Source organism: Galleria mellonella, unplaced genomic scaffold, assembly GCF_026898425.1.
Source record: "Galleria mellonella isolate WM207_F2 unplaced genomic scaffold, CSIRO_AGI_GalMel_v1 utg89, whole genome shotgun sequence".
NCBI classification, from domain to species: domain Eukaryota; kingdom Metazoa; phylum Arthropoda; class Insecta; order Lepidoptera; family Pyralidae; genus Galleria; species Galleria mellonella.
In genome coordinates this window covers 129555-153530 of record NW_026442169.1, presented here as the reverse complement: position 1 = coordinate 153530, position 23976 = coordinate 129555, and the positions used below count along the sequence as shown (strand labels likewise).

The window sequence follows — 23976 nt, the reverse complement described above, 5'->3', positions numbered from 1 at the left end:
TTGTGGAATTTATAAAATAGGGTTAATTGACCTGCTTTCATTCTCACCTATAATTTTTCACTGGCGCCCCACCAACGTATACTGATAGCGCAGGTGGAATTGACATTCTATTATCACCCATAAAAAAGTACTTCTTACTAGCATTCCGGAAGACTAATGTATGCTCTGGATATACTTACTGCCTGTTTCCTATCTGATATTATTATATTATCATCATCATTAATTCAGCTATTAATCGCCCACTGCTGGACAATTTGAAATTAGGTACTACAGTGATCATATTATTTTCTTAATTGCATATTTTTTTATTCAACTTAGAATGGCAAACAAGCTGTCAGCCCACCTGATGGAAAGTGGTAATCGTCGCCTATAGACATGAGCAGTACCATGGACATAACAGAGTATACTGTTTCGCCCATGATACCCCCCATGCGCTGTCATTCCTGAGGACTCAGATGTTATTCCTCTGTACCCAGTAAATTCCCGCCATGTCCCACTCTTCAAACCGAAACACAGCCATGCAAACACAACTGCTTCATGGGAGAAACACGAATGGGACCGAGGTACCCAAGCAATCGACTTTTGTACAAAGTCTTCCTCTGATAAATACATATATAAGAGTCCTATTTTTTGATATACGTCGACCTTAGTTTCGTTAACAATCAGAAGATTTATCAACAACTTTCTCACACTTTTCTATTATAGTCGAGTTCTTTTTTTAATGGATGATAATGGAATGGTGATACCGCCCACGCTAACGGTATACGCTGGCGGGATATCGATGAGGGATGATAGGTGAGAATTAAATGGCAGGTCTGTTAGCCTATCGTGATGCATAAACCTGGAATTCAGCACGATGGTTTCCAGGGGGACCACGTGGTGGTCGAGCTGTTAAAGTATATAATAGTTGGGTTAGGAATGATAAATAAATCGAGAATTTTTCATTACTGTCATGTTGGTAATCACCTACAATATTATAGCATTCTGTCATGTCATCTGTGCCTATCTGTTATTTTTATAAAGGGCCTAAAATCCATGTATGTACAACTCTTAGATTATATAGACAGAGCTTCGAGTCTCAAAAAACAGGTCAACATTTTGTCAGCTAATTGTCAAATCAGCTGACTCGTTTTTTTATCAGTGTTCTATATACTTACGCATACAATGTATCTTGACGTATCATTTAATTATATAAGCATTTACGCATTAAAAATACGCGGAAATTATAAGACAAAATAAATATAGAAGTTATAAAGGAATCATTCATAACAATTTTTCACGTAAAATTGTATGAAAAAGTTGAGCGTTTTCCTCGAGAGCATTTGTATGGAGACACTCTATCTATATAATCTATGGTACAACTATAGTTGAAAAAAAAAAATCAAAACACGTAAAACATCAAAACGATTTATTTTCGTAAATATTTTTACTAATAGTAGATATAATTTATTACCATGCGCAGGGCAAGCAAAAGACGGTAGTGACAAGTTGTGTAAAAAAAATGACATTTTATACAATTTACGTATCATAACAATATACATTTTTACTTCGTACAAATATAAATACAGGAGCTATTAATATATAGTTTAGTTTTATAATCACTAATTTTTTTTTTTTAATAAACGTTGCATCACAGCGTAAAGAGCTTTCGTACTAGCCGTCCAACGGACAAGTCTAGACAGAACGTGTCTCGAATTGTCATATAATCATTCGGGACATGTTAATAGAGTTACACCACTAGTTCTTTACACTGTGGCGCGATGGAAGTTTTATTTTAGTAATATGTTAGTAATACTTTAGTAGTATATAAATAATTGTGGACTTTACATTGTGTGAATGAATAGTGATAAATACTCAATCTAATAGTTTTGCCGCCTTTTTTAACGGTCGGTTCCGTTCAAATTTGGCGCCATTTTTAACAGTCAGTCACCCTTAATTTTATTGCACTCTAATTTTTGCCATTCTAAATATTTGACCAAATTGCGATCGTTAGATTGAGCAATTATGGTTTTAGTATAGATTAGGAGATTAAGGACTTTTAGGACTAATTTAATTAGCTGTTAGGACAATAGGTATCAACGTATTTCAAATAAAATATTTGCACGCCATACGGTTGAATGCAGAGATACTATTCTTTAACTACTTCTTATGTAATAACTTGTATTCAAGCAAATAAAGTTATCATTCATTCATTATTTAATAAAATAGCAAATTAAAATTTATATGTTTATAATGAGTCAGCAGATCGTCGTAATATTATCAGTTAAATAATAATCAACAAATTAGATAATAAACAATAAATTTTAGATATTATTTTAATTGAAAAAGTTAGAAAAAAATTCTGACTAGTTCAATCAACTGAATTGGGAGGAACAAAGATATTTTGTACACTACCTATTGATTTTCGAATCCTAGTTGGGTTAATTATTTATTATAATTTATATACTCTTTGATTGTAACATTTCGTGCCATTTCTGAGTGGCGATACAGTAAGAAAAAAATGTATCGTCGCTTCTTTTCACGTCCAAGATACCGTAAAAGCAGACTGGGAGAACAAAGCACAAATCACTAGTGCAAGGGAAGCAAATCTCGATATGCAACTGTACAATGATTAAAGCGGGCGGAAAGGGATTGTTAGCAATGGAGTTTGACAGTCCCATTGCTAGCTTTATGCCCTATAAGGACGACTTCCACGTGGTTCCCCCTGGAAACCATCGTGAACAATTCTTACAGATAGATAGATAGATAAATAATGTATTTGCATTACTTACAGCACACAAACAGCAAAAAACACAAATACAAAGTAAAAAATTATTGAATTCGTCATGATGGCTTAATCGACCTGCGTCATCCTCACCTATCACCCTTCAGCGTATACCGATAGCACAGGTGGAGTTACCATTTCATTGTCATCCATTAAAAATAAACATGATTAAATCAGGCTATAATCTTTGAGGGATTCGGCTATATCCTCCTTATGTAGCTTAATGGGAGAGATTCAAAAGTGGAACGTTTTGAATTGTTAATATCACATCAACTTTATATTATATATTTAGAAGTAGACAATTTAACAGTTGTAATGACTTGCCAAAGTCTAAAATAATGAATGAAGACCAACGTTGATAGATCTGTCGAATATACTCACAATTAAGAAAGGAAGCAGGGAAAGTAGATAAGGTTTTGTTTGAGAAATCAGTTCAGGGTACAATAGGACTCACATACCTGAAGAAGTTAAAAGCCCTTAAAATAATATAAAAAAAGTACAAGAAGCAAGAGAGTCTTCATATTTTACCGACCGATATTAAAATTCAAAGCAGAGGTCAGCATATTTATCAGATATATCTTGGATGGCATTGTCGACCTTTGTTTGCAAAATATCTTATGCCACACAACCTAGTAATTTTACAGCTGGAACTCACTCATCAAAGTGTAACATTGTGTAAACATAGCAGTCTAGCTATAAGAACATTAGACGAGACAGATGTTCATATGTAAGATTTGATAAACTTCCTCATTGTACCAATCCCAGCAGGATTAAATATTGCAATTAATGTAATAGACATAGAAACAAAGTTACGTACCGATCTATTAGTATTAAGTATATTAGAATACACGTTATGATAGGCACCTATATAGATAGTATTATTTGATTAAATACAAAGAGTGATAGTAGAGCATGGCTTTACATTTATATATCGATACTTATTTACTAATCGATTAAATATTATTTTTAATACGTTAACCTATCCAAACGCAACAGTCTTAATTTTTAAACATTATCCAATGAAAGCGAATACCAATTCTGTCAGTACTGTCCTGGCTCAAAGCTGTACCCTGCGCACGTTGTTTTATATCAGTTACCTTATCTACTAGGTATTTGATATAACAAATGCAATGTTAAACATTAAATACACCATATATACATAACACATCACTATTTGTCTTTACTTTTTATATATATACATCCATTATTTACAAAAGATAATGCCTACAGCTAGCAATTACTATATTTTTATATGAAAATGTGGATTTATTTACATAAATTAATTTGTTGTCGATTATTTGTAATGGAATAGATTTGGCTCTAATATACAAAGCCACTTATATTGTTTTTTTACACGCATATCAACGAAGCGTTCCAATATACATAATATATGGCTACAATTGTAAATTAGGCTAATAGGAAGAACTATAGATGAATCACCACTAATGCATTCATTTGCCTCGACATCATTTAAACTATTACCGGTTTCCGTTCCCTCATTTTGCAGGAGCAGCTTTTCTTTTTTAAACTATTGTTACTTTTTCTTGTGAAAACTTCTGTGAGCGATTTGGACGAATGTTGTTGCTATAACGTAACGGCTTTATCATTACCGACATGTACATTGCTCGTTTTGTCCGTAATATTATTCGTGATTGAGTTCACGTTGTTGCATTGGACTGCATCGTTGGTTTTTTCTTCCACTCTCTGTGGCTCGGTGTTTTCTTTCTTATCATTAATGATTTTAGTTTGGCCGTTTATTAGTTTGTTGAAATCTGATGGGTCCGTTTGAGTTTCTTTATCTGCACACGGTGGTTCTGAAAGTATTTAGTTTTCAATATTATTTTCAGAGTTAGTTTATTTAATTTCAATGAAGGATGTTCAATAAAAAAAAGCTATTAAATTTCATTTTCTTTTATCTAAGCTTTTACATTCTTTCATTACTGACTTTTACTTATTTCTTTTACTTACTGACTAACAAAACTGAATTAATAAAATTTTCCCCTAATATTTCTAATTTCAGTTTTTTTTTTTATAGCATTATTAAGTAATTGTATTTTATTTTCTTTATGTTGGGTGCACTTATTATATGCTTTTTAATAATTGTTTAATAAAGTAATATACTTACTCTTGTTTAGCGTGTGTGTTACAGCATGCGTAGGCGCAGGCTTGCGACTATACCGCACCGGCATTATGCTTTGACGTACGTTTCGTTCCGGTCGGATTAGAATTATATATAACTGGAATAGACACAATATTAACGTTATTTTTATTGAAAATAATGTCATAATAATAATAATACCACACTGCTAGTGGGAACATCTAAGTTAGACAATTACCATCATCTTATCAGCCATTTACTGTCCACTGCTGAACATAGGCGTTCTTCATAAGGGTTTTGCCAGTAGTTGCCATGCTTGGCAGACGGTTTGACATTCGCAGGTGCTTTGGTGACTCCTGGACCTAATTAGGACGGATTGTAATAGGTTTTTCATTTCTATCAATCCAATTTACATAGCTACTTCAACTCATCACGTCGGAAGCCAGATTGTTTGTTTTTATTTAAATTCTTTTTACATACTTTTTGGTAATTCAGTTTGCTGTTCTATATTTTAAACTGAGTCAAAATTCAAAATTCAAAATTCAAAAATCATTTATTCATGTAGGACATTTTAGCCGCTTATGAACGTCAAATTTTTACATTATAATTTTATTTTTTTCCCTATCTCATATAGATCAATTGAGAAGAACTGGCAAGAAACTCAACTTTTTTTTTTTAAAGCATTTACAATGTATATTTATATAGGTGTCTATGGAAAATTCAGTGCATGAACAACTATTGATTGTTTGTTTTTATTAATAGGCTTTGCTCAGTAAATATGATTTAACATATGTTTTGGTAATTCAATTTTTGATATCTTATTCTATATTTTAACTTTTTCTAAACGTCGGGGACAGCAAGTTTGTCTTTAAATTTTTAATATTATGAATATTTTTTTTTGGATAAGTCAAGATTTATATATTTTTTATATAAATTGAGAAGCAACGGTTTTTGAATTTCTCTCTTAATGAGTTTGTTCTCTCTTAATGAGTCTATTTTTTGTAATATATTTTTTTTTTTGTTGTAAAGTTGTAAAGATTAATTGATTTGGATACCTTTGGGGAGAACAAGCAGACGAGCGTGACACTAGCGCTGAGGGAAATAGTGACAGCCATACTGGTTACGCGGAGGGGCACGTGGCTCGCTGTACCGAAGTATAGAGGTACGAATGCCAACCAAATGACGCACGTCGTGTACATCGTGAAACCTGGAACGGAAATATAAAATAGATAGATAGATACTCTTCATTGTTTCCTCTAAAAGATTACAATAGTAAACTTATTATAGATATAAACAATTACAAGAAATAATCACAATGAGAAAACAATGGGCGACCTTATCGCTAAAAGCGATCTCTTCCAGCCAACCTTTGGATGGAGAGGAGTAATGAGAAACAGTTTGATTGGAATAATATAATAAAAATATATTTATATGTTAGTAATAGAATAAATATGTAACTTATATTACGTACATGGAATATATATATATCATCAATATCTATACTTATAATAAATCTGTAGAGAGGTCAAATATATTTCCAAAATAACTATCAGGCGGTGATTAGTGATCGATACTGATGCAAAAAATGCAATCAGTAAAATTTTTGTCTGTCTGTCTGTATATTCGTTATAGAAACAAAAACTACTCGACGGATTTTAACGAAACATGGTACAATTATTCTTCATATTCCTGGGCAGGTTATAGTGTACTTTTCATCACATTACGATCAATAGGAGCAGAACAGTGAAGGGAAATATGTCTGTTACATCAAAACCACTGAACCGTGAGGAAGGACATAGGCTACTTATTTTACGAAAAACGACGGAAACGCGGACGAAATCGCGGGTAACAGCTAGTATATAATAAAATCGTAACTGCTCGCTGTCTGTACACGAAAGACATATAAGAAAATCTTTTTTATATATCTTTATAAGGGCTTTATGAACGCAACAGAATCCAAAATAATATTTTATTCGAATTTTTGTCTGTTTGCCTGTACGTTTGTGCACGCTAATCTTAGAAACGATTTAACCGATTTGAGTGCAGTTTTCACTATGGCGTTGCGGTTTGCTTCACTTAACATTAATGATTGTTTTTTTTTCAATCAATCAATCAAATATAAAAAGAGAGGACCACAATAGAAAAGATGGATGGACTGCGCAAAAGAGGATATGCGTAAAAAAGATTGAACATGACAACGGACAGGGATCAGTGGAAGAGGGAAATATACTGGGTCGACCCTAAATAAGTACGGTAAAGGGAAGGCGATAATGATGCCGTCATTAAACTTTTAAATGACATTTGATACCCGTTTTAAACTAACAACGTAAATCAACGGTTTAAAATTATACATTTATTTTGTACTAGCAAATGTCCGCAACTTTATTTGTTATTTCTTCGATTAACATTTTTAATTTCCTTATTGAAGTGAACTATGTCTGGGAATACTGGACCAAAATTAACAAGTGACGTGTCTGTCTTCACTTAAGTAGGCTGTGTATTAAGCTGTATAAGTTACTATAGTTTTTTAACTATCCCACGAGAACTCTTTAATTTTTCGTGATTAAAAGTATTCAAAATGTTGATCGGAGATGTAAAGTACCATCTTGCAAAATTTCATTTAAATCGGTCCTGCAGTTTCGGAGATTAGCCCTTTCATACAGACAAATAGACAAACAAAAAATTTGAAAAAATCTGGATTTGTTGTATATGATGTGGCGAAAGATAATGTACATCTTATAAACTTGACAAATGCAAGATCTTATCTACAATGTTTTTGGCCAGTGGCGTAACTATATCATTTGGGGCCTGTAGCAAAAACATTTGATGGGGCCCTCTCATTAAAAAAATATATATATATATATATATATATATATATATATATATACATATATATATATATATATATATATATATATATATATATATATATATATATATATATATATATATACATATACATGATACATATATATATATATATACATATATATGACTGCGTATTCTCGGAAAGTAGAATCTATCAGAACATAAATATATTCGACTGCAATCCAAAAATTAGTGTATATGATACAGCTGAATCATTACTCCATACTGGATCTGTAATTTTGATGCACTGCACATTCCTTTGTGCGAATATTAATATTTCATGCTATATAAAAGCGTATGTAACTCAGTGTTCAAATTTAGCATTTTTATTTCAATATTACTTTGTAAAACAAAAAAATACACATACGATCTGTTGAAATAATTTGGAATACCAAGTATTATTAGCAGGTTTAGTTTTGAATCAAATGTCGATATCAATTAAATTAATTATCAATGACTATTTTACACTGCACTTATGAAACAAAAATAAGGAATTAGGTTAGAATTGGAATCGATTTCTAATAGTTCGTATTAGTAAGTTACATTAAAGTATGTGATCAGAACAATATTCTATTTTTTATTTATTTATTTATTTATTAAAAATAATTATAACATTATAACAGCAAAAGCCAAATCAATGTTATAAATCTAGTGTGCTAACATACAAAGTTATAATAAATGTATTTAACCCGACTCGAGATATGTCTGAGCCGCATCTAATATCTCTGGCAGGCTGCTACTAAATATATCAATGATGTTTATAATATTATTTAGTAAACGTACTGCGTGAGTTAAGGGAGCGCGCTGAAGTAGCTTAGTTCTTACTGGCGGGACATTAAACGTAACTGGATGACGGCGCGCGTTAACATAACCATTCGGTACTCGCAGTTGGACTGTCTCTAGCACTTGTGAGTGATGCACCTATCCGCTAACACACTCACAACATTATGTCGCTAGTGTTACGATTCGATAATGTGAAATGTTTATGAATAAAAAATTTACCAGAGGGAGACTTTGTACAAAAGTTGTTTGCTTTGGCATTTTCTACCGTGAACTAGTTGTGTTTGCATGGCTGTGTTTAGGTTTGAAGGGTGGGATATGGCAGTGGATTTACAGGATACAGAGGAATAACACCTGAGTCCTCAGGAATGGCAACGCATGGGAGATATCATAGGCGAAGCAGTATACTCTGTTATGTCCATGGTACTGCTCATGTCTATAGGCGACGGTTACCACTTTCCATCAGGTGGGCCGTCAGCTTGTTTGCCATTCTAAGTTGCATAAAAAAAAACTATCTAGAAGCGTTCAAATTCTTTGATTTTCCTACTTCTAAAACCCACGATGGCGAAGTAGCGGGTATAATTTAGTGTAAAATAAATCCAATACAGTTTTATATAAATTTGGTTCAAGGACAATCAAATGTTCATTTAGATTATAATCATTTGAACTGTAATATAATAATATTCTGTCGGCATTGATTTGAATGCCTTTGATGTATGTTATGTAAATACAATAATAATTCAGAAGCCCCTATATATTATATATATAGAGCTTCTTAATTATTACATTAATCACATATGTAACAGGAATGATATAGGTATGTATTATTTTATACACTTTTTGAATTTACTGGGTACAGAGGAATAACATCTGAGTCCTTAGGAATGGCAACGCATGGAAGGTATCATGGACGAAACAGTATACGCTGTTATGTCCATGGTACTGCTCATGTCTATAGGCGACGGTTACCACTTTCCATCAGGGGGCGGTCAGCTTGTTTGCCATTTTAAGTTGTATAAAAAATAAATAAAAAACTTACCAATGTGTTTGCTCTCATTGAAAGCTTCTGGAATCTTCCGCGTGAGTACCGCATACACTGTACACACCAGGATGAGGACGATTGGGTAAAAGAACGCGATCATGTATGACGCGTCCACGTATGAATCGCAGACCAGCATGTTGTCTTCCCTGGTGGGGTAGTGGAACATGGCGCGCGCTGGTGCCACTATCATCCATACAACCACTATTAAAACCTGCAATAAAACCATTTTTTTTATACTATTTTTTTTTATACAACTTAGAATGGCAAACAAGCTGACGGACCAACTTATGGAAAGTGGTAACCGTCGCCTATAGACATGAGCAGTACCATGGACATAACAGAGTAAACTGTTTCGCCCATGATACCCCCCATGCGTTGCCATTCCTGAGGACTCGGTTGTTATTCCTCGGTACTTTGTAAATTTACGCCATATCCCACCCTGAAGGGTGAGTTTTCGGTTTGAAAACCGAAACACAGCCATGCAATCACAACTGCTTTACGGTTGTAACACGAATGCGACAGAGGTACCCAAGCAAACGACTTGTACAAAGTCTCCCTCTGGTCATATTTATTTATATTTCCCGATTTTTTATTCGTATTGAAGCGAGTTGCCATATTACTATTATTATTCCTCAGGAATGGCAACGCATGGGGGGTATCATGTGCGAAACAGTATACTCTGTTATGTCCATGGTACTGCTCATGTCTATAGGCGACGGTTACCACTTCCCATCAGGTGGGCCGTCAGCTTGTTTGCCATTCTAAGTTGTATTAAAAAAAAATACTAGTACAAACTCTCATAGTTAACGTGAATGGGAAATTACAAACTGAAAATTTCTAAGTTTGGATTATGTAATTTTCTTTTCATCAAATATTATGTAATTTCTGAAATGGACGCGAGAAAGTCCAGTTTTTATAAAATACAAACGACCATAAAAGGAAGGCAGACCTCTTCATTTTCACAGGACCGTCTTATAAAATAATTTTAGCAGAATTTGCTGGCCTATTGAACAAGATACACTGAGAAGATGATTTAGTATATATACTACCTCTCTACTTATTAACTTTTCTCTTTCCAAATTAATACCGACTCATTAGCGAGAGGGTTTCAAGAAATTGCTTGTACAGAATTTTCCAAACACAATGTAATAATCTTTTTTTTATACAACTTAGAATGGCAAACAAGCTGACGACCCACCTGATGGAAAATGGTAACCGTCGCATATAGACATGAGCAGTACCATGGGCATAACAGATTATACTGTTTCGCCCATGATACCCCGCATGCGTTGCCATTCCTGAGGACTCGGGTGTTACTCCTCTGTACCCTGTAAATTCACACCATATCCCACTCTTCAAACCGAAACGCAGCCATGCAAACACAACTGCTTTACGGTTGAAACACGAATGGGACAGAGGTACCCAAGCAAGCTAGCTTAGTTTTTAGATCAAAATAACTGGTTTTATCACTTCGTTATCACGGGAATTAATTATTTTTTGTGCCCAAGTACGTTGAACTTGTGCAAAAAGTATCCATTATTAGAACTAATTAACAGAAATGCTAAACATATTCGACATTTCAAAATATATTTCTTCGTATCCTGAATATAATGGAACGTCAACTTTTATATAGCTGTGATTTCAGATGGCACATTTTTTAGATGCAATTAATGTTAATAGATTGATAGGAGGGAACAAATGTTGGGACACTTGGCACGACACGACGAACTTATGAAAATTATAATAGAAGGTAAGAGAGAAGGAAGGAGGGGGAGAGGGAGACCGATGCATAGTTACATCAGGCAGATGAAGGAAGGAGTTGGTGTCGTGTCGTATCAAGAGGTGAAGAGACTCGCTGAAAATTGTAGTGAGTGGCAAGAGCTTCACCGACAAGAGCGCAGCTCTTATATATGAAATGAAATGAAATGAAATGAAATGAAATGAAATGAAATGAAATGAAATGAAATGAAATGAAATGAAATGAAATGAAATGAAATGAAATGAAATGAAATGAAATGAAATGAAATGAAATGAAATGAAATGAAATGAAATGAAATGAAATGAAATGAAATGAAATGAAATGAAATGAAATGAAATATTTGAAATGAAATGAAATGAAATGAAATGAAATGATAGAAATGAAATGAAATGAAATGAAATGAAATGAAATGAATGAAATGAAATGAAATGAAATGAAATGAAATAAATGAAATGAAATGAAATGAAATGAAATGAAATGAAATGAAATGAAATGAAATGAAATGAAATGAAATGAAATGGCATTTGTGAAGTTTATAAGATGTCCATTATGTTTCGCCACATCAAATATTAATTATTGAATTTATCCATTTTCTATTTTATACAGGTACATCATATATTTAATTCTCAATTACATATACAATAAATCACTATTAGTACGAAGTGTCACTTTGGTCATGCAATACAAACAGTTAATAAAGCTACTACAAATAATAAAATGATAAAAATGACAAATAAAATTAAAATTAAAATTAAAATTTAAATTTCATCTAAGTCAATGTCACAGCATTTATATTTTACAAAAACTCATTAATATTGTAAAAATTATTTTCTATTAACCATGTTTTCAATTTTAATTTAAAATAATTTAATGGCAATTCTCTTATTTTTATTGGTATCCTATTATAAATTCGAATAGCCATTACACCGCAATTTTGTTGATGCAGCGTTGACTTACAGGTGGGTAGTTTCAGTTGTGTGGGGTCTCTGGGTGTGAATTTATTATATTCTGTCATTGTTGTAAATAAATACAAATGTTTTTTTACAAATATTCCCACCTCATAGATATACATTGAGGTAAGTGTCAAAAGCTTTAATTTTTTAAATAGAGGTTTACAAGATTCTGTTGGACCAACACCACAAATCGCTCTTATACATTTCTTTTGCGCGATAAAAACTTTTCTTACTAATACCGAATTTCCCCATAGTAGAAATATCGTCCTATCTAACCGTGGTAAGCGGTAAGGACTGTGGTTTCATTGGCTTCTCTTTTTAACCTTCTTAGAGCATACACAAAACTGTTTATACGCTTCCTTACATTATTTGTATGTCCTTTCCAATTACAATTTTGGTCCAATGTAAAGCCTAGAAACTTTATTTCTTTACATTCGGTTACAATTTCATTATCACAATTTATAAAAATGTTTATTGGTTTCATGGAATAATTCAAGAATTGCATATACTTAGTTTCAGATATATTGACACTTAAATCGTTGGATTGCAACCAGTTTACTATGTCTCTTATTGTGTTCTTTATAGTAATTTCATAGTCAGATTTTATTCTTTCATTTTCAGGAATAATAACTGATAAATCGTCGGCAAATAAAACACATTGATATTTAGTTATATCTGGCAAATCATTTATATATAGGAGGAATAGGATAGATAGATAGATAGATAATTTATTTGCAGCATAAAGATAACAATACAAACATACACATAATACAGAATTACACAGTTAAAAGAGATAAAAGAATGAAAAACAAAAAAAAAAACAAAAAGCAAAATATATAAAATAACGATTTCCTTCTTTCATGCGTGTGCCACTGTAACACAAAATGGTTACAACTCCGTTTATTGCTTTGCCTTCAAAAGAGCAAAACACTGATATTCTGTTGTGGTCAGGGTGTTAATATGAACAAGCACTTCAGCCTACTTTACTTTGAGCGCGTTTATTTATAATTTGTCTTTTTTTAGGGTTCCGCACGAAAACGGTACAAAGGAACCCATATGATGCAACTTTATCCGTATGTTTGTTTGTTTTTTAATGGATGAAAATGACATGGTAACCCCGCCTACGCTATCGGTATACACTACCAGTGAGAGGTGATAGGTGAAGATAAAAGGCAGGTCAGTTAGCCCATCGTGACGAATTCAACGATAAATTAGTTATGATAGTTTCTAGGGGGAACCGCGTGGAGATCGAGCTGATAGGGTATAATGATAGCAATGGGGACTGACCTCCCCATTACTAACGATCCCTTCCCCTCATGTTCGTCCGTTTGTCACAACGCTATATTTCAGTAACTACTAATGCTACCGATTTGAAATTTGGAACAATTTTACATACGAGTATTATTGGCCCGCATATATTATAATGGAAATAATAAAAAAAAAAATTCATTCAAAAAAAAAAAAAATCAATCCATAAGGCCATTCAAAATTTCAAAATAGTCCTCGCAAATTTTGTAAAAAAAAAAATTAAATCGGTTATGTTTTGTTTTTATATCATGAAAGTAGCTAACAAGCATATAGTCCGTTGGATTGTAAAAGGCCACTGTAGCCAATGGATGCGTGTAACACTAGGGATGTCACGTGCGTGTTGCCGACCCTGAAGAATAAGACCTGAGTCCTCAGGAATGGCAACGCATGGGGGGTATTATGGGCGAAACATTGTACTCTGTTATGTCCATGGTACTGCTCATGTCTATAGGCGACGGTTACCACTTTCCATCAGATGGGCCGTCAGCTTGTTTGCTATTCTAAGTTGCATAAAAATTTTTTTTTTTTACGTATTGGGACAATAGAAGAATACTAAAGTTGTTATGATAGGACAGACGTATTGTACAGACATTAATATGAGTATCACCACTATCAGTAGCCATTACACGTATGTAATAGGAAAGTCCTAAACAAATAAAGCTACTCACATATTTGTTTTATATTTGGGAATTCTCTCGTATGGGAGTTTTGGCTCTTTCTTAGGAAACTACGTAGTTACACCACAAATACATACCAGAACACTGTAGTTATAGATAATTGTTAAATTTTTTTGGTCACAAGAAGCGGTTTTTTATAGGTAATAATGGAACGGTAACCACACCCGCGCTATCGGTATACACTAGCGGGGCACCAGTGAAGGATGATAGGTGAGGATGAAGCAGGTCAGTTAGCCCACGTGACGAATTCAACAAGAATTGTTCACGATGGTTTCCAGGGGCAACCACGTAGAGGTCGACCTAATAGGGCATATTGCTAGCAATGGGGCTGTAAAACTCCATTGCTAACAATCCCCTTCCCCCTCACGAGAAGTACTGTAACTTGGTGTTGTCATTCGGCTAATATCGAACTGATTAGCGAGTTAATGTCGTTGTTCTTTTATAACGCAGGGGGCAAACCAGCACGCAGCTCACTTGATGGTAAGTAACTATCACCGCCTACGAGTACCTGCAACACCAGAGGCGTGCTGCCAGTCTTTTAAAAGGTCTTTTATTGCGGGTTACGATGTTGTAATGGTTTGGAAATGATGTCGTGTATGATGTAACAGTGATGTTCAGGTATTAAAAAAAAATTTGTTCACGTACTTTTTCGGACACGTGTTTCATCTCTAAACAAGGAAGTTCGGGACGCAAACTGTGGATTTTCACAAGATAACACCTAGATCAGTTTAATATGTCCTTGGACTGTATCCGAGGTGAAACATATATTATAGCCAATCTTCTATTATTTTATTCAGCCTATTTATGGAGCCCATACAAAATTTACCAGAGGAAGACTTTGTAAAAAGTTATTTGCTTGAGCACCTCTGTCCCATTCATGTTTCTACCGCGAAGCAGTTGTGTTTGCATAGGTGTATTTCGGTTTGAAGGGTGGGATGTGGTATTGAATTTACAAGGTACACAGGAATTACACCTGAGTCCTCAGGAATGGCAACGCATAAGAGGTATCATGGGCGAAACAGTACGCTCTGTTATATCCATGGTCATGTCTAAGGTTTAGACATGACCTTAGCTTGTTTGCCATTTAAAGTTGCATAAAAAATGCTGTGCTCAAAAGGCCAAGTTTTGGACTGCAAAATTTTAATTTAGTCTTCATCGATTTGCAAAGAAATAGTATAAATAATAAAAAATCACCTGAATAGAGACTAGAGCAGCACATATGGCCAACTGTGAGCTTGGTGAGATCAGGATTGGTCTTTTCGCCGAGTGCTTGCTGGCGTTAAAAATACGCGAGATTCTGTTAGTCTTTGTCAGGAGGGCAGCGTAGACCACTGTGAAACAAAAGCCGGTGCCAAATCTGAAACAAAAAATCAAACAAATTATTGACGACGATGTCTCGGCTGCTTTTGGCCATGGCAACTATCTCTTTGGGCATCAGTTGTACTTCATTGATGGTCTCTATAGTAGTGTTAATTGAAAAGGAACGAGGGCACCTATTTGTTAGATTAACAATGAATGTTTACAAAGCAATCTCATCCTGTCATCTGTACCATTATCACCCAACTCTATTATCTTATAGAAGAAGGATATTAGCCTATTGCTATTCGCCGACGGCCAGGCGGTCTGGTACAAATGTACATATTGCTTACCAATTAATATACATGCATGAATTAAAATGGAAGCCATTTTTAGTTATTTAATAATGGAAACATATTTTATATCTTTACACAGATATAAATTATAATACATATTTGGTAAAAATAAAAATCATTACGAATCATTATCGACTGTTTATTCGGCTCTTTTAAATATATTATAAGATTTTTGTATATAATTTCTAATAAATATTTAGTAATAAATTTATATTATGGTAACCCTTCATACAGCATGGATAAAAAATTTTGACCTGTTTTAGTGAAGCGTTTGTATGGAGTCACTTTGTATGTATGTAATGTAAGAGAACATAAATGGATATATAATATAACATTTCCTCAGAATATTGTGCACTGTGTAAAGGTTTAGATGGATTGATTGCTTATACCGTCTTCTCCTATGAACAATGCGGCCCTCCGCCGAAGCGAGAGGGTCGCGACAATTGCGCCGCTAAATGGATTAGCCGTGACCTCTTTTGTGACCCGAAATTTAATATCGAACCAGCCCGGGACAAGTTCATTAAGGGCGCAAAATACAACAATGTAATTAATGGCGAACAAAATCTGATAACTATTTGTTTTAGCAACAAGTTGATTTTGCTACACGTATTGTGAATGGTGAAAAAATTTATATTGATTAATATTTTTGGGTCGCTGCGACACGTATGGCGAAAACATATTTTCGTATTTTATCTTTTGTTATATATTAAAAAAAAGTGTAATTAATTTGATTGTATGAACTCATTTGTTAATTTACGTGTGTCTTAAATGGCTTCATCAAAGTGTTTATCTATCTATCTCTCTATTTGTTACGTGCGATCTCTTTTGCTGTTTCGAAATTTAAATTTTATCGTTCCTTTTAATATAAATTTGATCCTGTCTCATAAGATTTAACTAGCTTTTAGACGTCGTCTGCATAATCACTGACCGCAAATAAAAGTAACCTACGTTTTTGTCCATGACATATACTCGTAGTATATATACCAAAATTCATAGTGATTGGTTAGGTCAGGAAGACTTTAAAATGCAACAAATAAATAAATTGGCACATTTATAATATTAGTAAGGATTTAAGCATCATTGAGTATAAATTCTTAATATATAAAACAAATGAAACGGACCAATATACGTTGATATGTCTAGTACTCGTAGATATTAGAGTTAAAATATTCAAATTTAGAAATAGATTTTCAAAATAGATTCAGAATCGGAGAAGGTATTGATAACAAAAAATAATTATAGGTGAATACTGAAACTCAACTTTTTGAAAGGTTTAAGACTTTCTTTTCACAAATATGGCTTAAGAGCACAAAAACACAGTCCATTATTAATGCCTTTTGGTGGAATTTCGATAAATTTTTCATGCGCATACATAAAAAAATATTGCCAGCTTACATTTCGATAAAACTTTTCCCATCCGAAAATAGTGTAACAAATTACAATAATCACGACAATAAGTTCAGTATTCATTACCATCACGTACCATTTGCCGATAACTGTGAATTTGACTCGGTTTTCAGTGGTTAGAACGTGTTCGGAATCGTTGAAACTGGGCGTCGATAGCCCCAAGCCAGATGGTCGGATAAAAGTTTAGAGCCATTGGTTGTTTTTCATTGCGGGCCTCGCCACCGAAATTGGGAAGTTGGATTGTAGGTTTCAAATTTTGCTGCTTTAGTACTTGCTAGTGAGGGTTGTGTTCGTATATAATATATATAAAGTATATTATTAGGAAACGAATGATAGTATGACAATTTATTTCAATACTAAAAATAGATTTACCAGAGGGAGACTTTGTACAAAAGTCGATTGCTTGGATACCTCTGTCCTATTCGTGTTTCAACCGTGAAACAGCTGTGTTTGCATGGCTGTGTTTCGCTTTGAAGAGTGGGATATGGCGTGAATTTACTGGGTACAGAGGAATAACACCTGAGTCCTCGGGAATGGCAACGCATGGGGGGTATCATGGGCGAAACAGTATACTCTGTTATGTCTATTGTACTGTTCATGTCTATATGCGACGGTTACCACTTTCCATCAGGTGGGCTGTCAGTTTGTTTGCCATTCTAAGTTGTATAAAAAAAAATATTTTTGATGAACACGAAAGGTAAATTCACTTCAACTTTATTTATTTATATATTTTCTTGTTGCAATGTCTTTACACTTTTCGCCGTCTTGTTCCGGCATAGAATGGGCCACCTCTTCCTTTCTCGTGATTGTCATAAAAGAAGACTAAGAGAACTCAATGGTGAAGAGATAGCAGCAGTGTCCCTCTTTAATTTTTTTTTGTTTAACAACACAGGGGGCAAACGAGCATGCGGCTCACCTGATGGTAAGTGACTACCGCCGCCCATGATCACCCACAACATCAACGGCATTGCATGTATGCTACCGGCTTTTGAAAAAGGAATACGCTCTTTTCTTGAAGGTTATGATGACGTATCGGTTCGGAAATACTGCTGCTGGAAGTTGATCCCGAAGAGTGGATGCATATCACCAAAGCCTACGGTTGTCAATCCGCCTGCTGGGTAAGGCAACTACTGGAAAAACCTTCCCAATAGTAGTAGACCTATGTCCAGCAGTGGACAGTTAATATCTGATATGATCTTTACAGAATAGATCCCAAGACAATAAGGTACAAAAAAAAACATTTTTTCTGGTAATTTAAGTACTATAATAAAAAGAGTGGACACTGAAATCAGTCAATATAGGTAGTCGCTAACATCACCTATTGGGGTAAAGGGATTGTTAGTAATGGGATCTAACAGCCCCATTATTGGCAATATACCCTCTCAGGTTGACTTCCACGTGGTTCTCTCTGGAAACCATCATGTTCAATTCTTGTCGAATTCATCACGATGGGCCAACTAACCTGCATTTATTCTCACCTATCATCTTCCACTGGTGCCTCGTCGGTGTATACCGATAGCGCGGGCGAGGATAACAGTCCATTTTTACCTATTAAAAAAATCTCCTTTTTTCTATAATAGATATCAAAGTATATGAATCAATCTATGTAAGGAATAACAATTTTAAGATTTTAATCCAGAAATCTAAAAGCTGTGAGAAGCAAGTTCTCAGGTCGGTCAGCGAATTTGACCAATTCGTCACATTGAGATAAAATGCTTTTTAAGTGTTTCCTAGAAGAGTTATTTGTATTCTTCTTTGAACTTTGGTTTCAATTATTTTTTTGTTTTTTTTTTTACAACACAGGGGGCAAAAGAGCATGCGGCTCACCTGATGGTAAGTGACTACCGCCGCCCATGGTCACCTACAACACCTACGGCATTGCAGGTGTGCTAGGTGTGCATATTGACTGATTACGTTGGCAAATAATTTTGTTCTTAAACAGTACCTTGTGGAGTTTATTTAAGTATTATATAAATTTTCTAACGATTGAAGTTAGAAAATGATTATTAAGATAGATAGATAGATACTCTTTATTGTTTCCTCCAAAAGATTACAATAGTAAACTTATTATAGATATAAACAATTACAAGAAATAATCACAATGAGAAAACAATCGCTTTTAGCGATAAGGTCGCCCATTCAGGCAACCTTTAGATGGAGAGGAGTAATTATAAACAATTTTAATTTATTTGAAAAAGTAAATAATTTATTATTATATATTCTTATTACTCTTGCAAATTATTATTTATATTTACAAGTATGTAACTTGTTAATTTATATTTATTATAATGTCTAACCTAGATAATACAGTAAAGAACCTGTTAAATAAAAATAGATCTAAAAATACAAGTCTTCTTTGATAGTCGATTAAAAAAAAAACAGATAAATATAGTACTCATATTTCTGGCAACGGCCAGTAACGTAGCTTTTAATGACGTATTTACGTATAACATAAGAGTGTAGATGTTTTTTCCCAGAAAATCTTTATAGAACGCTTTCAGGTAACTACTTTTCCGATGAAAGGCTGGAACTTACATTTTCAGCTTTTCCGCCGTCTTAGCCAGTATTCACTATTTTATTTTTCTTGGTTTTTTTTTGGAATATAAGGTTTACTGGTGGAGAATGCTACTAAGTATGCTTTTTGTACCTTATATTTTTTTGGACAATAAAGTTATTTAAATAAATAAATATCTTTTTAAATATTTACTTATATCCGTTATTAGTTATTAGTAATAATAAAAGTAGAATGATATTTGAAGTAAATATAAATCTCTAAGTTATTTGCATTGTCCTATTACAGGAACTTGATTTTTATTTAACACAAAATGACCTAAGTTGACCAGAAACTTGATGAAAATTTTAACCGTCATCTATAGACATGATCAGCATACATATATGATTAAATGGACATACATATATGATTAAATTCATGGTATCCCCTATGGGATACCATTCTTAAGGAATAAGATTATATATTTTTACACGAATACTCTGTGATTTATTAACTAATATATTTATATGCATAAAAAAAAAAAAAACTCTTATCACTATGTCCACTCGAGGACGCTCAACCGATTTTAATGAAATATTGTAAGTATACATTTTTTGCTCCAACATCAAAGACTGAATAGTTCTTTTAAAGGTCATTATTAGAAAAAAAAATATCAGATAGGTATATAGTCTACTGGGAACGACTTATCCAGAGCCAGGGGACTACACATACATACATACATATCTGTCACGCCTGTCTCCCATTAGGGTAGGCAGAAACAATGGAACGCCAAATGCTTCGATTTAAACAAACCTCTTTCGCTTCCTCCACATTCATCAATTCATACACGCTCGCCGGTTACGGGTACTTTTAATTTGGCCCTTCTTCAGCACGTCGCCTATTTGGTCGACATACGTCCAGGGGACTACAGATATCTTAAATCGCGAGATATCGTTAAGGTAACAGATATAATCTATGAAATGATGGTATAAGACAGGGGAAGCACAAAAGGTAGGTCGACGTGCAACGGCCAAGTTGACCCCATATGCGAAAATAAAATAAGATTGAAAGGATCAGATTTTGTTATTAAGCAATTTAATAGCAGGCGCTCTAGACAAGTGACAAGCGAATTTGTCGATGGAATCGACATCGCTAGCGAGTTCATGAGTTGGAATGAGCCACCCGGCGTTGCTATCGAATTCGTTTGCCATTTGTCTAGAGGCCCAGATGGCGATTCGTCGAAAGTTTTAACAATTCTTACCTTTGTATTGAGCAGAGTATATCAGTAGGCCTAAAGACCAGGGCGAAGGTGACCAGGTAACACATAAGAATACCGGCGAGCAGAACGTAAGATAGCTCCCTCCCGCTTGCACGCACCACGGGGGTGGAGCTGTGGCGCATCCAAACACCACACACGAATCTGTAAAAGTTCTTCAATATTAGTCCTTATGTTTGCCGTGTAGTCCCTCCATAGAATGGGCCACCCCTACTTTTACCGTGGGTATCATAAGAGGCGACTAAAGGCAATTAATGGTCAACTGCTTCAACATGAATGGGACGGAGGTGCCCAAGCAAACTACTTTTATACAAAGTCTCTCTCTGGTATTGATATTATCTCATTTGAAATCATTTTTATTACACAACAAATTTTTTAATATATTTTTATTACTTTATTTCATTTACAGGGTACAGAGGAATAACACCTGAGTCCGCAGGAATGGCAACGCATGGGGGGTATCATGGGCGAAACAGTATACTCTGTTATGTTCAAAATACTGCTTATGTCTATAGGCGACGGTTACCACTTTATATTAGGTGGACCATCAGTTTGTTGGCCATTCTAAAAAAAATTCAGAATTGAGATAAGATTGTAAAAAAATACAGAAAAGTAAAACAATGACTTACGCTGTAAGTAGTATGCCTACAGAAGAGAACGACATAGCTCCAATCGCCCAAGCGGAGTCCGGTCGCAGGTAAGCTTCAGGGATGGGCCTACAGTGGGTCCGGGTAGGGTCAGGCAGGGTACCACGTGGACACACCATGCACGCTGTCTCCACCAATGGCGAACGAATCTGAGGGAATAATGGAATGATGATTTTTTTATACAATAAAGTTTGCAAAGAACTATACAGTCCGTTTAATAGTAAATAGCCATTGTAGCTTATGAACGCCTGCAAGGCCAAGAACTTTACGTGCGTATTCCTGACTCCCGAAGGGGGAGGCTTTTGTTCAGCAGTGGACAGTTAAACGCTAATATGATGATGATGATGATGATTACTGACTCTGAAGAAATCTTATTATCACCTTTTTAAAGAACTTCATACTATAATTTTTTGGGAAAATCTCGGTATTAATTCTATTCCATGGAGGTTATTCCTCAGCCTGACTGTTCGCAGGAGGAAACTCATCTGTATTCAACCGTTTAAGATTAAGCATAAAATTAAAATTAAAAAATGTATATAATAGGTGGCTGTACGTATCATTTAGGAGAATTCCTTAGAACATCGTCCGTCATACAAGCGGTAGAAAGAAGAATGAAAATGACGCTTACCAATTTCCATTAGATGGGCGAACGTTCGTTAATACATATCACATCATCATTTTATCATTTCAGCCATTTATTTGTATTTCAGCCATTTATTTGTCTATTGCTGAATATAGGTCTTCTCTATAGATTGTCATAAGGAACAGAAGTGTTCCTTGCTTGTTTACCATCGAAGGGATTTTGCCAGTTGTTGCGACGCTTGGCAGGCAGCTTGGCCACCGCAGTTTGACTTATGGACATTGCTGTTGCTTGAAGTTAGTTGCCTCTTACGACACCCACGGGAAAGGGAAGGGTTTTTTTTATACAACTTAGAATGGCAAACAAGCTGACGGTCCACCTGATGGAAACCGGTAACCGTCGCCTATAGACATGAGCAGTACCATGGACATAACAGAGTATACTGTTTCGCCCATGATACTCCCCATGCGTTGCCATTCCTGCGGACTCAGGTGTTATTCCTCTGTACCCAGTAAATTCACGCCATATCCCACCCTTCAAACCGAAACACAGCCATGCAAACATAACTGCTTCACGGTAGAAACACGAATGGGCAAACAATCGACTTTTGTAAAAACTGGAGACTTACCTCCCTATTACTAACAATCCCTTCCCCTCTATTCTAAGCCAGGACGTCCCGGCAATAGACTGCGTACTATTTATAATTTCTGGTCTTATATTTATGTACTTCGATATCGTTACATTTTAGTAGGTCCAAAAATAATACAGTATATCACATATAATGTGTGATAACACTGTAAGTAACGATCAAATAACCCTTTACGATATCATAACAGACGATAAACGTGCAGACCTCATATTGGGTACAGTTGAAACAGTGCCAACAGCAGCTCTCCCCCTCGACGTACTGCTTGGCTTGGCCAAGCTCGCACTCAGCACTGCACACTGACTCCGGTGGACGAGGCTCGCCCCACTTAAATTGGATATCTGTAACGTAGTCCATTTATTTAACACTAGAGTCTCGCCCCGGCTTCGCACGGGTAAATAGATTGATAATTTTTTTTTATTATATATTATTTTATTATTATTTAGTATCTATTAATAATTGTTGGTAATGTAACATAGTTCTTTATATTGTGATATATGTAATTTTCTATGGGTGTAAGAATTTTTGAAATTGGTTAAGTAGTTTTGAGTTTATTCATTACAAACTAGCAAACATCCAAAAAATATTGTTTTTTTTTTAATTCCAACTGATTTAAAAAAAGAGTACTTCCTTATTTCAGTTATATTTTTTTATGTTTGTTAAGTTATCACTAATTATTTTATGCAACTTAGAATGGCAAACAAGCTGACGGCCCACCTGATGGAAAGTGGTAACTGTCGCCTATAGACATGAGCAGTACCACGAACATAATAGAGTATTCTGCTTCGCCCATGATACCCCTCATTCCTGAGGACTAAAGTGTAAATGACATTGCTTACCGTCGAGATTCAGAAACAGTTTCCCGTCCAGATATTGGCCAACATTTACCCATCGGTAGTGACCCTGGGATATTTGTTTGAAGTGCAGGATGTTGTAACGGGCAGGGCCGTCTCCGTTCTGGTCGAATTGGAACTCATCGCCGCTGAGACCTTGAACGCAAAGACATAAATAGAAATTGCACATGTGGC

The 23976-nt window shown here is 34.7% G+C and overlaps 1 protein-coding gene across 1 annotated transcript in view; it reads right to left on the bottom strand.

Annotated features, from left to right (window-relative positions):
• Window positions 1–1407: 1407 nt before the first annotated feature.
• LOC113511366 (metabotropic glutamate receptor 2-like) overlaps window positions 1408–23976 on the bottom strand; it is a 96408-nt gene continuing 73839 nt past the window's right edge. Inside the window, exons 8-16 of the mRNA XM_052902260.1 lie at window positions 23788–23937; window positions 23156–23289; window positions 21705–21871; window positions 21061–21219; window positions 15444–15606; window positions 9550–9763; window positions 5918–6069; window positions 4890–5001; window positions 1408–4578 (exon numbers count right to left, since the gene is read on the bottom strand). Of these exons, the coding sequence (XP_052758220.1) occupies window positions 4349–4578; window positions 4890–5001; window positions 5918–6069; window positions 9550–9763; window positions 15444–15606; window positions 21061–21219; window positions 21705–21871; window positions 23156–23289; window positions 23788–23937 (1481 nt within the window). The 3' untranslated portion in view covers window positions 1408–4348. The remainder of the gene's footprint in view (window positions 4579–4889; window positions 5002–5917; window positions 6070–9549; window positions 9764–15443; window positions 15607–21060; window positions 21220–21704; window positions 21872–23155; window positions 23290–23787; window positions 23938–23976) is intronic.